The sequence below is a fragment of the Myodes glareolus genome, chromosome 2, assembly GCF_982192425.1.
Source record: "Myodes glareolus chromosome 2, mMyoGla1.1, whole genome shotgun sequence".
Lineage (NCBI taxonomy): Eukaryota > Metazoa > Chordata > Mammalia > Rodentia > Cricetidae > Myodes > Myodes glareolus.
Genome location: NC_142027.1, coordinates 102,286,859 through 102,300,740, shown reverse-complemented (window position 1 = coordinate 102,300,740; position 13,882 = coordinate 102,286,859). Strand labels below are relative to the sequence as shown.

Sequence of the window (13,882 nt, the reverse complement as noted above, 5' to 3'; positions counted from 1 at the left end):
CCTCCTTTTCTGGAGAGCAGGGACACAGATGTGTCTCTCGACTCATGAACCTGCCAGATTCTCATACTGGGGTGACAGGCATGGGCCACCACACCCTGTGCATGGGGGCAGAACCCAGGGCTTTGTGCGTGCTAGACCGTTACTCCGCCCACCCGTTACACTGTTATTATCCCAGTGCCCCCATGGCTGCTATTTAAATATCTGAGGAAAGAGAGACTGGGGGCTCAGAAAACGGACACTGGACCCACTGTCACAGGAGCGGTGGGGCTGGGACACAGCAGAAATGGCGACATAATGGCGACACTCCTGATCACGAGGCCTGCATCGCTGGTGGCCCCATAGCCTCTCTTCTCTCCTCTCCTGTGGCTGGTGACAGACTTATGTTCATCTCTGTTCTTTCCCCATTCGGGAACATCCAAGGTTAAATGCAAGATGTGGCAAGGTGGGGGCCATTTTCTCATGACGAGACCATGAACACACACACACACACATACACACACACACACACACACACACTACTGCCTCGCCTGTGGCCACTCCAAGCCCTCCAGACCCCTTTGTTTCCAAGCTCTGGCCGACCTAGTAGTACCCGCACCCTTGTGTACCCACACAGAAAACTGCGCAACCTCTTTCCTCAATGGACCTCATGTGGCCCATTTACAGGTATACAGGAAGCCTGGCCCTGGAGAGAAAGAACCCTCACCCAAACCAGCTTTCAAGCCAAACTCAGTTGGCTGCAGTGCCACCCAAGAGGACCTTGTCCCCAGAAAGCAACCCTGGTCTCCTGTGGGATCCCAGCAGGTCAGGGATGTATCCAGCCTGTCCTAGAAGGCTGGAGTTGAAGTGGTACTTCCGTAGGAAGAAGCCATGGAAAGAAGCAAGAGTTAGTCCCTGGTGGTGGAGAAGTGGTTGGGGCAGGAAGGTGGGGCCAAGTGTTTAGGTTAGAGTTAAGTAAGCCACTGACGATCTTTCTTTTCGTTCTCTTGGCTCACCCTCCTGGACTGGGCAGCGCTCCGGGCTCCCTGGGAGCTGCCGTTTAGGGATCAGAGCACCAGACACTACCAGGTCCCCTGGCGCTCAGTGGTGGGCGCCTTAGAGGGGGGCCCTGCTCCTCCCCTCCGAGCTGGGTACCAGTCAGTCCCCGATCCACCGAGGGGCCAGCCTTACTTTCCGCTACCGCTGTGGCTCTTCCCTCTCTTGCAGGGGGGCGACAGGGCGCTCGGGGTGTGGGTCCGTTTCCGTGGCCTGCCAGGGCCTCTGCGTGCCATGCTCCTATGGGCATCCTCGTGCCTGTCCCTTAAAAAGAATTCACAGGCTCGGCTGGGAACCTGGGGTTGGCGGGGCGCGGAGTGGGGCACTTGGGTCCACGCACACACCTGACCACTACCACAATCGACCTACCAACCAGATGTCCAGGATGGGGTACAAGCTGGGGAGACACTCACCCCGAATCCCGGCGGCGCTGGAGCTTGACCAGCTCACGCTGTTTCTCTTTGTACCGCCGCTGGACCTCTGCCAGGCGCATCCGGAAGTCCAGCTCCAGGGCATCCATGTCTTCCAGGGACGACTTCATAGCAAACATCTGGAGGGGCCATCAGGAGGAAGGGGAGACAAATGAGGAAGCTGATGTTTCCTAATGTCCCACCCCGTGTCGATGACTGACTTGAACCCCACCGATGTGCCCTTTTTTGGTTGGATTTTAGAGACAGTGTTTCGTGGAGTTCAGGCTGGCCTCAAACTCAGCACGTGATCAAGAATGACCTTGGCCTTTTCATCTTCCTGCCTCTACTTCCTGAGTACTGTGATCACAAGCAAGCACCATCAAGTCTAATTTACGTGGTGCTGGGTTCAAACCCACTAAGTAGCCTAGCCTGGCCTGGACCTCTCAGCAATCCTCCTGTCTCAGCCTAACAATTGCTGGGGTTACAGACACAAACCATCAAGTCAGGTGACTCCATCACCATTCCCTACTTTCTGGGGACCTGCCTCTTCTCTATGTTCAGGACCCTCTCATGCCAACTTGGCCAGGTGGTAGCCCACACTTAAGTAACTACACCCTAAGTCATGGTTTAGTGAGGACAAGTGCATCATTTACACGTATGAACTTGCAGTGGTCGGCAGCTACCCAAGACCACACAGGCAACAAAGGGCAGCCCAGCCTCACCGCCAGTCGGCTTCCATTCCAACGCATCACAGGGAGCCCAAGGGACATGCCTGACACAGTGCAAGAATACAGAGGCCATGAGAGGGGGAAATGGCGCACTGTGGGCCACAGGTGAAGGATGGCCGGCGGGACTCCCGCCCACCAGCCTCGGCCTCTCGGGCCCGCAGGAGAAATAGAGGTCCTCGGGCCTCACCCGTTCCTCCTTCTTTTGCATCCAGCTGTATTTCTTGTTGGAACTCAATTCACGCGGAAGCCGCAAGTTCTTGAGAGGGTCCGAGAAGGGGCTGTCTAGCACCTCCTTCAGCATGTGGCTGCTGGCCGCCAGCAGGCTCTCCAGCGAGGGTCGCACAGCCAGGTTTGGCTCTGCACCTGGGGAAGCGAGAGGGACAAGAGAGTCAGTACGGGGACCTGGACCCCTGGCGATGTGGCCGCACCCACCCGGCCAGCCATCCTGAGGTCAGACCAAACCCCCAGAAACTGCAGTCAGCGCTGGTTCAGCTGTGGCCACACGGCCATGGAGCACTGTGATCTACTGAAATGAAGCCATACTGGGATGCAGGACACTGTCAAAACACAGGAGGACGCTTGGACCTGGGACATGGAATGGCTTTGTCCCTACGGTGTGTGTGAAAGGCCAAGAATACTCTGGAGTGACAACAGGCTGGCAGAGGCTCCTTCCCAGGATGACATTGGTGAATGTGCTGTTTCCCACATCAGAAAACAGGTCCAGGGAATCAGGTTCACACCTGTTATCCCAGCATTGGACGACCTGGGCAAAAGGCCTGAGCTCAGGCCACAGAGAGACTACTCCCGCCTTCCAAACAAACAAAAGACAAAAAAAGGGGGGGGTGGGGAAGCATACTAAAAAAAGGCAAAGCTGATCAGGTAAGGGGTTTGCTGCTCTTGCTCAGGGGCTGAGTTCAGTTCCCATCACCTATGCTCCACAGCTCACAGCCACCTGTAATTCCAACTCCAGGGGACCCAAGTCCTCTGCGCCTGCACTCACACATTTAAAAATAATATATAGACATTTTTAAAAGGCCAGGCATGGGCACACACCTTTAATCTCGGCATCTGGGAAGCAGAAGCAGGTGGGTCTCTATACGTTTGGGGCCAGCCTGGTCTACACAGAGAGTTCCAGGCCAGCCAAGAAAGAGTACACAGTGAAACCCTGACTCAGAAAACACAAACAAACAAAAGTGAGAGGTAAAAACTACAAACTGGACCAGGGAAATGGCTGGGGAAATGCTGAGTGGGCAACCGTGAGGCACTGAGCTCAAATGCCCAGAATGCACGTAGAGCCCAGCACAGGAACACTTGCTTATAGCTCCAGCGAGACAGGAGTTAACAGAGGAAAATCCCCTGAAACTCAGAGAACCAGCTAGCCTGGCACATCCTGTGGCGAACAGGTATAAAGGGAACACGGACACCAGAGGCTGTTCTCAGACCTCCACACACATGCCGTGGCACGTACACATCAACGCTAACACACGTGCGTGCGTGTACATCAGAAATGCACACATGCACACAAAAGAATGTATTTTAATAAAGATTCCCTCGCCCCTCGACACATAGTCTCTGGGCAAGGATGTGACACAGTGTGCCGGAGTTCCAGGACTGTTTGTCATGTTCTAACATTCCTAACACACCCAGCCTCCTGTATAAATATTAAAACACAATGGAGGGCTGGGGGTGTTGACGAGGTCGATGCAATTCTTCCTAGAACGCACAGAACCCTAGGTTCAGTGTCCGGCACAAAATCCCAGTACCTAGGCAGTAGTGGCTAAGGGGTGCAGGAGTGCAAGGTCATCCTTGGTTACACAAGAAGTTTGAGGGCAGCCTGAGCTACAGAAGACTATGTCTGGTTGCGGCTAGCCTGCCTCAAACTTACAATCCTCCTGCTTCAGCCTCCCAAGTGTTAGAATTAGATCTGCAACACCATGCCTAGCTATTTTAATATTATTTTATTTGTGTGTGTGTGTGTGTGTGTGTGTGTGTGTGTGTGTGTGAGAGAGAGAGAGAGAGAGAGAGAGAAATGGAGGGGGAAAAAAGAACGTGCTACATCTACATAGTAGGAATGTGGAGGTCAAAGGACACTTTCAGAAACTGGTTCTCCCTTTCCATCCTCGGTTCTAGGGAATCAAACGCAGCTCCTCACTTAGCAGCAAGCACCCCTTGTCAAACTGACATTTTCTCTTGGATCTAAAAGCTAACCAACTTTTGTGTACCATTCAAGCATGCTTGAGAAAAAAAACCACACAATCACCCACATGTGAAGTCCCAAAGAGTGAGCATGAATAATCCCAGCACTTAGTAACCAGGTCTCGAAGTTGGCTTCCCAATGCAGGCTGGACGGGGGCTGAATCAGTGAAGTCGCCCTGCATTTCCCCACTAGATGGCAGCAATGCTCTCCTGAACTGGTGACAACCATCAGGGCTGCTGCTGCCAACATCCAATACAGCACAAAAATCTCTCACCTCTCAGGGAAAATCAGTGGTTTCGGTTTTTATTTCATTTTCCCCCCAATTTTTTTTATTTATATATAATTATAAACTTTTCAATTTTGTTTTTGTTTTGAGACATACAACTTTAGCTGACCTGAAACTCACTATGTAGACCAGGCTGGCCTAGGACTCCTAGAGATCTAACCTGCCTCTGCTACTTGAGTGTGTAAACCACCATGTACGACTATTTTTTTATTATTATTATTTTATGTGTTTTGCCCGGCGTGTGTGTGTGTGAGTGAATTCACATGGGAGTGCACTCCATGCATTCCCACAGTACACGAGAGGTTCAGAGACCAAGTGGGGTGTCAATCCTTGCCTCCCTCCTTGTTTGAAAAGGGTTTTTTTTTTTCATTCTTGTGTGTATAAGTCAAAGGTCACTGAACTCAAGGACCCCAAGCTCTACCTCCAATTTTGTTGTAGCAACAAAGGAATGCATACTTCTGTAGCCAGGTTTCTATGGGTTCTGGGATTTGAACTCAGGTCCTTGCACTTATGTGACAAATGCTTTACTCTTGGGCCGTCTCTCCAGGTCCCAGCTGCAGGCTTTTGTACTGCAAAAGGCATGAACTCCAGTGGGCGGAGTCTGAGTTCATACTAGGGTTCTGGGTAGCTGAGAGGCCCACAGGCACGGAAGGAATTACTGGAGGCACCAGTGAGAGCAGGGGGCCTGACAAAATGAGGTCAACAGAGAGAAAAGTAGAACAGGGAAGAGGAGAGAGGCAGAAAAGGGAAGAACCAATTTGGGGATGCACGGGGAAAAAAATCTCAAGATGACTCAAGTACCCAGATTCAGCTGTATCTAATGCTGCTTCAGCGTTGCTCAAACTTTGGTTCCAGGAGCAAATTCCACCCCTTTTTTTTGGGGGGGGGGTAGGTAAAGGAGGGGGACAGAGACAGGGTCTAACACAGTATTCAAGCTGAGCCTCAAATTCAGTATGTAGCTGAAGATGACCATAAAGTCTGAATCCTCCTGCCTCTGTATCTTCACATGTTCGGAGTACATGCCTGGTTTAAGCGGTGCTGAGGATGGAACGTCCGGTACGTCATGCATGCTGAGCAAGCCTTCTACCAAGCGAGCTACATTCCCTTTATTGCACTGCACTGATTTACTTGTGTGTGCATGTGTCTCACACACACCCGTGCATACGCACATGCTGCAGCACACATGTGGAGCTCAGAGGACAACTTTTGGGAATCTATTATCTCCACTATGTAGGTCTGGGCTCAAGACCATCAAGGCTTGGTGGCAAGTGCCTTTACCCACCGACGCACCCACCACCCTGACCCAACCTCTCTCCAAGCCAGTCTAACGTCTAAAAAATTCCTGCACGTATTCATACAATACCAGGGAAGGGAGACAGAACTGGAGGCTTAAGTCCATCAAAACAGCTATGTTTTCTCACTCCTCCCACATTCACTTTAATACTGGAGACTCAACCACTGAGCCACACCCCAGCCCCTCACTGGGGGATTCTAGGCAGGTGCTCTACCACTGAGCTAAACCTTAGCCCTCTTTTAACTTTTCATCATGAGATCAGGGTCTCAATTAATTGCCGAGGCTGGCCTTGCATTCTATCTAGCCCAAGCTAGCCTTAAACTCACAATTCTCCTGCCTCAGTCACCCATGTAACTGGGATGATGGCCAATGCCACTAAGCCTGGTTTTAAAATTAAAAGCAGAAGCAAAAACAAACAGAATGTGAATAAGACGTATTCTGGGAGCCTTGGAAGTTTTTAAGAAAAAAAAAAAAACTAAACTTATAAAATCTACTCTGTAGCCCAGGCTGACCTGGACCGTGCTGTGTATACCAGGCTAGCCTAGAACCACAGAGAGAGACCCACCGCAGGTTCGGGAATGCTGAGATGACAGGTGTGGACCACCACCACTGGCTTTTACCAATATTCAGAAGAATCCCAGAAACCTTCAACCCAGAGCTTACCTGTGACCTCCTGGCCCCTGCGGTCCAGTTCCAGCTCGGCTATCTCACTCAGCAGGGTGATGCCCTGCAGGAAGCTGTGCTCCAGGCCTAGGCTGGGGGCAGCGTCCACTTTCTCCCCGGCTGGGACCCCAGCACCCAGAGAGGGCAGAGGCCTGGCCTGAGGCAGCTCGGCTGCAGCTGCCAGCGCATTCATGCCAGCCAGCGGGTCCTCCAGGCCTGGCGTGGGTGATTCAGAGCAGCCCTCCTCTAGATAGCAAGTGCTGCCCGGGGCAGGTGCAGTCTCCTGGGCTTCCAGGTTCAGACACTGGCCCTCTGGGATAGGCAAGTCACAGTCAGAGAGCTCCAGGCTGGGCTGAGGCTCAGTCAGGGACACCTGGGGCAGGCTTTCCTCGGGTTCTGCCTCTGCCATGGGCCCTTCCATTGGCACGTCCAGGGGCACCTCCACGGGCTCTTCCTTAGTCTCCACCAGTGGCTCAGGCGTCAACTGTGTCCCCAGCTCCAGGGCAGCCATGCGGGGCTCCGTCCTACCCGACAGTTCTAGCTGTGCTTCAGCCACTTGTGCAAAGTCCGAGGCTTCAGAGGGCTCCCGGCAGCCCTGGACCGCCGTGCTCAACGTCTGGGCCTCCAGCAGGCCGCCTCCGCAGCCACCTGCGGGGCTTACAGCCACCATGGTCTCTGGGACAGGCAGAGCCAACGGTGACTCGAGGGGAGGCAGCTCCGTGGGGCCCTCTTCGACATCCTCCACCTCAGCCTTCACCTCACGGTCGACCAGCGGCTGCTCCTCTGGGCTGTCCCGGGGTGGCTCTGGGATCTTGGAAGGTGACAGGCAGATGGGCTTATCTTCGGGAGACAGTGCCAGGCGCTCGGGCCCATCAGCCGGGAGCGGCACATCCGGGGCGAGGCCATCGGCGTCAGCAGCCGCGGTGGGCTGCAGCAGGAATGGGTAGGGTCTCCCATAGTGTGGCGGCAGGGCTTGGAATGGGTACCTGGGGGGGATATCTGCCAAGGACAGAAGAAGTCAGAGAAGGGGCTCCCCAGGGCTCTGACCTATCCTCACAACCTGCGACAGAAGACACCTAGAACCAACGGTGCCTGCAGGACCCGCTGCGTGGTGGGGAACACCCGCCCCTGCTGAGCCTGAAACAACCCAAGAACCTTCTACATGTAAGGCAGCCACCATCTTGTCCTCAACGGCCTTACAGTCGTAAAGGTGAACCGGGGAGGAACCAGAATCAAATTCTTAAACAAGGTCTATGAAGGTCTGTCAGTCAGCCTGGACTGTGTATCACCCCGATAAAGCATGCATTCAAAAATCTCATAGCAGCTGGGTATGGTGGCAGAAGCCTTTAATCTCAGAATCTGGGAGCCAGAAGTCCACAGAGCTCTGTGAGTTCAGTGTATAGTTCAGAGCTATACACTGAGACACTATGTTGAAACAGAACAGAGCAAAATCCTTCATGGTAATCCAGTTTTATCCTAAGAGGCAGGGCGGAGTGGGGTGACTGTGGCTGCATCAGGCCGGACCTCGGGCCTGGGCAGTGCCCAACAGGGGCCCCCCACACACAACAGTTTACCAGAGAGTATGCTCGAGGCTAGGCAAATGCTTACTCCTTAGCATCAGCATTACACCAAAGGGTTCCAGAGAGGGCCAACCTCCTGTCCAAACCAACACGGCACTAAGACAGGATTCTGACTCAAAACCCAAATCCTCCCAAGGACAAGCTCACGACCTGCCCTGCCCCCAGAAAATGGGACCCATACCTCAGAGCCCAGAGCCTGTCCTGATGGACGCAGGACACTGGGACCACATGCATGTGGGGTCAAAGAGGCTGCCCAGCTGGGAACCTCTGCAGTGATTGCGCGCAGGATTAAAAAGTCTAGCAGTCTGACTGGGCACTGTGCTCTGAGCAGCCCTCCTGCATGGAGGCTGTCAGGGCTGTGTCCCCATGTCCCGCCCTCCCCCCACCTCTACGCTAACAAGGGACCGGGAAGAAATCTCAGCTACATTCTCATTCCAGAGTTGGACAGTGGGATATACGGAGTACTCAGCCAGAGAATGAGTGCATGAGTGAGTGAATGAATGAATGAATGAGTGAATGAATGAGCCAGTGAATGAATGAACACACAGTGAACAGACAAGAATGAAGGACTGAACCAGGCCACCAGCGAACACTCAAATTTGGTGTGGCGGCCAGGCGGCCCCTGTCCTGCTTTCACACCCACCTGTGAAAAGGGCCTGGAAGGGGCTGGGCGCCTCCTTCTCCACCTCCAGGTCTTTCTTCTCCACCACGTTCTCCGGAGCCTCTTCCTTGCGGGTGAGGCCTGGGGTAGGTGGTGGGGAGGCGGGCGGTGGGCTGCTGGGGTGCGAGCTAGGTGTGGCGGGGTAGGTGTAGGCCGGCGGCTTAGACACGTCCTCGACCTTCTGGATAACCTTGGCCTTCAGAGAGGTCACGGGGGAGGCTCGGGGAGACGGGGGTGGGCTCACGGCCTTGCCGTGGGTGCCTGTGGGGCCCGCAGCCAGGCCGGTGGGCTTGCGAGGCAGCAGCCCTGGGCCAGCAGCACTCAGGCCGGTCTTGCCCGTGGTCTCCAGGCTCCTCTTGTTCACCTTCTCCTCCATCTCAGTTCGATGCTCCTGGGCTTTCAATCGCTCCTGCTGGGGAATGAGACAAGGGGTAGGGCCAGCATGGCAGGAGCCGTCACCACCTGCCCTGTCCCTGGAGACTCCCGTTCCAGAGACTATCAGGCAAGATCCAAGGTCCAGGCCACCCAGGCAGTACCACAGACCTTCCACTGTGTCCCGCGTATAATGAACAGGGCATTCTATGGAACCCAGTGGGCTGGAGGGCAGGGCACAGAGCCTTGGCTGTTACAAGGAGGGTCCACAGCTAACACCCCTTGACACCAGGACTCTGGCCCAGTTGGGCCCCTCACAGCTGAGGTGAGAGCCCCAAGCACCCAGACCCCAGCACCCCACGCTGGGCTCGCATTGGGTGCTGACCTGCTCAGCACTGAGCTGCCTTAGCCAAGCAACACTGAGGCACTGACAGCAAAAGGAAAACCTAGCTCTCCAATAGCCAGAACTCAGAGGGGCCTGGCAGTACATCAGACACACTCCCGCGGCTGCCCGCTACCTAAGAGCTAAGTAACTAGCCATTACTAGGACTCCCGTTTCCCGGAAGCAGAAACTTCAAGACCAGAGAGGTTAAGTCCCTAGCTGGAGAACACAGAGCCTGAAAAACCTCTGTGTGACTGACTACCCAACTGATTACTCCAGAGCAGCTCCTGCCTGGAGACAGAGAGGCAGGAGAGAGCCCTCTGAGATCCCTTGGGTATCCGGTTGAAGCATCTGTGATAGATCTACAGGTCATCTCTGTCATGTTTTTTCCACTGCTCACTGGGTCCTGTCCCTAGCAGGTGCCACCCACCACACATAGCTTTCCTGCCTGATCTTCCCTCTGGTCCTCTGTTCGGATGCTGCCTCCTCCAGGCAGCCCTCCCTGACCGCCACTCTCTTCTCCCACGGCGGGGCCAGGACTCACCACCAGCTGTGCACTCCGCTGAAGCTCCAGGGCCTGGGCTGCCTGTTGTTGCAGGTACAGCAGCTCTTGCTGCCGCAGAAAGTGCTGCTGGGAGAAGAGCTGCAGCTGCTGGGCGTGGTGCAGGGGGCTGCGGCCCGGCGGGTACAGGGCCGGCCAGAGAGGAGGCACTGCGGCTCGCTCCATCAGCTCAGCTGTGAAGACAGACAACAGGGGGGGCTGCACCCACGGCCCCAGCTCCTGTGTGGGTTCTCACCCCATTTCTAGAGGGAGATGCTGAGGTCCAATGCAGTCAGCCAGGCAACACCAGAGCCGTGGCTCCTGCTGGCTTCCCCGGGCCTGGAACACCGTTCCCCATGTACAGATGCCCACACCTCAACCAAATCCCCAAGTAGACAGAAAGTCCTCGAAGGTCACGGTGGGAGCAAGCCAACCTGTAGGATGGTACCAAAGCCACCAGGGGGACCGCAATCCCTGGTCTGCAGAGTGGGCCCCAGAAGGACAGGGACACCCAGGCCCCACAGGTGACCCTAACTGAATCTCACGGAGTTCCCAGGATCTGTTCTCTGGATAGGACTGAGGTCAGCTATCTTGGGCCCCCTTGTCCCCACCCCAGACGCAGAGTTGTCCACCCCCACGAGAGGCCAGGACCTGGCTGTGACACAGCTGTCACTTACCAAAATGAGGCAGGTGATCGCTAGGGATAACGACCAGCTGGCCAGACTGAGGGTCCCTGATGAACTGGTAAGCCGATGACAAGGAGCCCCCTAAGCCAGGAGGGAAAGCGGGGGCCATGCCCTGGTGTAGAGATGGGGGTCCCAGGCCTGGGGGGAGAAACCCAAGTTCACATCAATGTCAGGAGGTCCCAAGCCCACAACAGTACCACAGTCCTTGATCTCCCCTGAGAATCCCAGAGAACCCTGAAGAATGCAAGCTGACTGGGAGCAGGAGTGACTACCCCACCTCTCCTGGGAAGCTGAGAGAGATTAAGCTGGTCCCAGCCTTCCCTCGAGGAGAAGAACCCCCGTGAAGTGATACTCACCATAAGGGTGTCCAGCAAGCCACATGGATGTGCTGCCTGAGCGAGGCAGCCAAGGGTGTGCGGCCAAGTGAGCTGCGGGGTCAGCAGACCAGCGTCCTGAGCCTGCCAGCGTCGGGCCCCCAGTCACCATGAGGTTGGGGTTCAGACCGTTAGGAGCACAGCTGGTGGGGTGTAGTCGGGCCAAATCAGCCAGCTCCTTGCTTTCTCTGAAAAGGGGAACAGAGGTGTGGGAACAACTGGTGGCCCAGGAATCGGGGAGGGGGAACACAGCCCAAGGAGCACACAGGGTGAGCCTGGGCACAGACGAGGCTCTGCCCATGATGGTCTGGCTCTCAAGGACCATGGTGAAACTCAGAAGACTCTTATCACCCTGCCCCCACCCTCAGGTCCCCCAAGCCCTCACCGGAGCAACTTCTCCTGGTCCCGGTCCAGCCGTGTCCCTAGCAGCCGATCCTCCCGGTGTCTGGCTCGATCACAGTCATCATCAGTCCGGCCATGCCCTGGGGTCCAAAAGTGACAGTGAGTCCCCTGCCGGCAGCCTCCAGATTCTCCACCGCTGCCCTCCCCTTGTACATGAGACAGAACCTTCCAGCAACACAGATCCTTATGATCCTGGACCCCACTGAGAAGTCTCTGGCCCAGAAACTTCCCATCCCGTCCCTCCCACCCCAGGAGCCTGCCTGTTGCTCATACAACAGCTGTGGTGGGAATAACACCAGCAGTTCAAACACAATAAAATCTAACAAACACAGCACAGTAGTAGTCTCCTCTGACCCCAGGACTCAAGAGGCTGAGGCAGGTAGATCACTGACCTCGAGGCCAGCCTGGTCTACAGAGCAAGTTCCAGGATAGCCAGGGTTACACAGAAAAACCCTATCTCCAAAAATAAAGGCATGAAAATTAAAAAAAAAAAAATCAAACAACTGGGCACGGTAGCACACACCTGTGATCCCAACACTGGGTTGAGGCAGGAGGACAGATGTGAGTACAAAGCCAGCCTGGGTTACATATCAAGTTCCAGGAGTTTCATAGGAAGATCCTGTTTCTTTTTGTTTGTTTGTTTATTGTTTTTTGAGACAGGGTTTCTCTGCAGCTTTGGAGCCTGTCCTAAAACTCACTCTGTAGACCAGGCTGGCTTCGAACTCACAGAGATCCGCCTACCTTTGCCTCCTGAGCACTGGGATTAAAGGTGTGCGCCACCACCATCTGGCTAAGATCCTATTTCTTAAAGAAGGGAGAAAGGAGGCTCAGTGGATCAAGATACTACTTCCTGCCAAGCCCGAAGACCAGAGTTCAATCCCCTAAACGCACAAAGTAGAGAGAACGGACTCCTACAAACTGACCCCCGACCTCCACATGTGCATAGCGGCATGTTGATATGTGCGTACCTATATATACACATGAACACACAAAATACTTTTTTTTTTCATTTTTATTTTATGCATACAAGTGTTTGCCTGCCTGTGTGTGTCCATGCCGGCCTGATGCTCCAGGAGATCAGACGAGGCTGTCAAATCCCCTAGAACTGGAGTTTCAGATGGTTGCAAGCTGGGAACTGAACTTGGGTCCTCCACAGCAGAAAGCCCTCTTAACCCACCTCTCCACCCAGACAAATGTATTTAAAGGGCAGTGGTGGAGCACACCTTTAATCCCAGCCCTAGGGAAACAGAGGCAGGCGGATCTCTGGGAGTTTAAGGCCAGCCTGGTCTACGGAGCGAACTGCAGGACAGCCAATGGTACACGATGAAACCTTGTCTTGAAAAAGCAATGATAAGCCGGGCGGTGGTGGCGCACGCCTTTAATCCCAGCACTCAGGAGGCAGAGGCAGGTGAATCTCTGTGAGTTCGAGGCCAGCTTGGTCTACAAGGGCTAGTTCCAGGACAGGCTCCAAAGCTACAGAGAAACCCTGTTTCGAAGAAAAAAAAAAAAAGAAAAAGCAATGATGATGATGATGATGAAGAGGAAGAAAAAGAAGAAAACTGGGGCAGTTCAGCAGGTAAAAGGAGCTTGCTGCCAAGTCTGATGATCTGAGTTCAATCCCCAGAACCCACATGGTGAAAGTAGGGGAACCAGCTCCCACTGCCTTCTGACCTTGACACACCTGGGGTGACATGCCCATGCCCCCCCACACACACACAATAAACAAGTGGTATAAAGGAGGGGAGGCGGGAATGCGGCTCAGCCGGCAAACTACTGCCTAGCAGCCCTGGGTTCTATCCCCGCCCCATGGGGGCTATCAGGCATGGCTTACACATGAAGAAGAGGATTTTAAGTTCAAGCTATCCTTGAAGGCAATCTGGGCTACAGGAGCCTCGGTGTAGATAAACCAATAAATAAAACTGGTCACGTGACAACACAATCAAAGTAGCCATCCCTGGCCCAGTCTAGCAAAGTCTCAGGTGACACAGACCCCGAACACAGGGTCACAGAGTATAGAGCAGGCCATGGGCAACTCGTCCTCACGGGCCAAGGTTCACCTGAGATGCAGAACTCAGCTCTGGTACCTCAGCTACATTCCTGCACCCCTCAAACCTCAGGGTCCTGAAGAGACCACACACCCTTCTGGTTTCCCCAGGAAGATGGAGATGCCGCCATCCAGAGCACAGAACAGTGGCTGGGGCAGAGTACAGCTACGTGAGTTCAGACAGCCAAGGACCAGCCACATTACAGACAGTCAAACAGCCTAGCACGGGA

The 13,882-nt window shown here is 54.4% G+C and overlaps 1 protein-coding gene across 1 annotated transcript in view; it reads right to left on the bottom strand.

Moving 5' to 3' along the window:
- Tnrc18 (trinucleotide repeat containing 18) overlaps positions 1–13,882 on the bottom strand; it is a 93,704-nt gene that overhangs the window by 41,149 nt on the left and 38,673 nt on the right. The window contains 9 exon segments of the mRNA XM_087903318.1: positions 1,168–1,296; positions 1,446–1,582; positions 2,358–2,533; positions 6,611–7,609; positions 8,834–9,263; positions 10,150–10,340; positions 10,824–10,970; positions 11,189–11,394; positions 11,592–11,688. Of these exon segments, the coding sequence (XP_087759444.1) occupies positions 1,168–1,296; positions 1,446–1,582; positions 2,358–2,533; positions 6,611–7,609; positions 8,834–9,263; positions 10,150–10,340; positions 10,824–10,970; positions 11,189–11,394; positions 11,592–11,688 (2,512 nt within the window).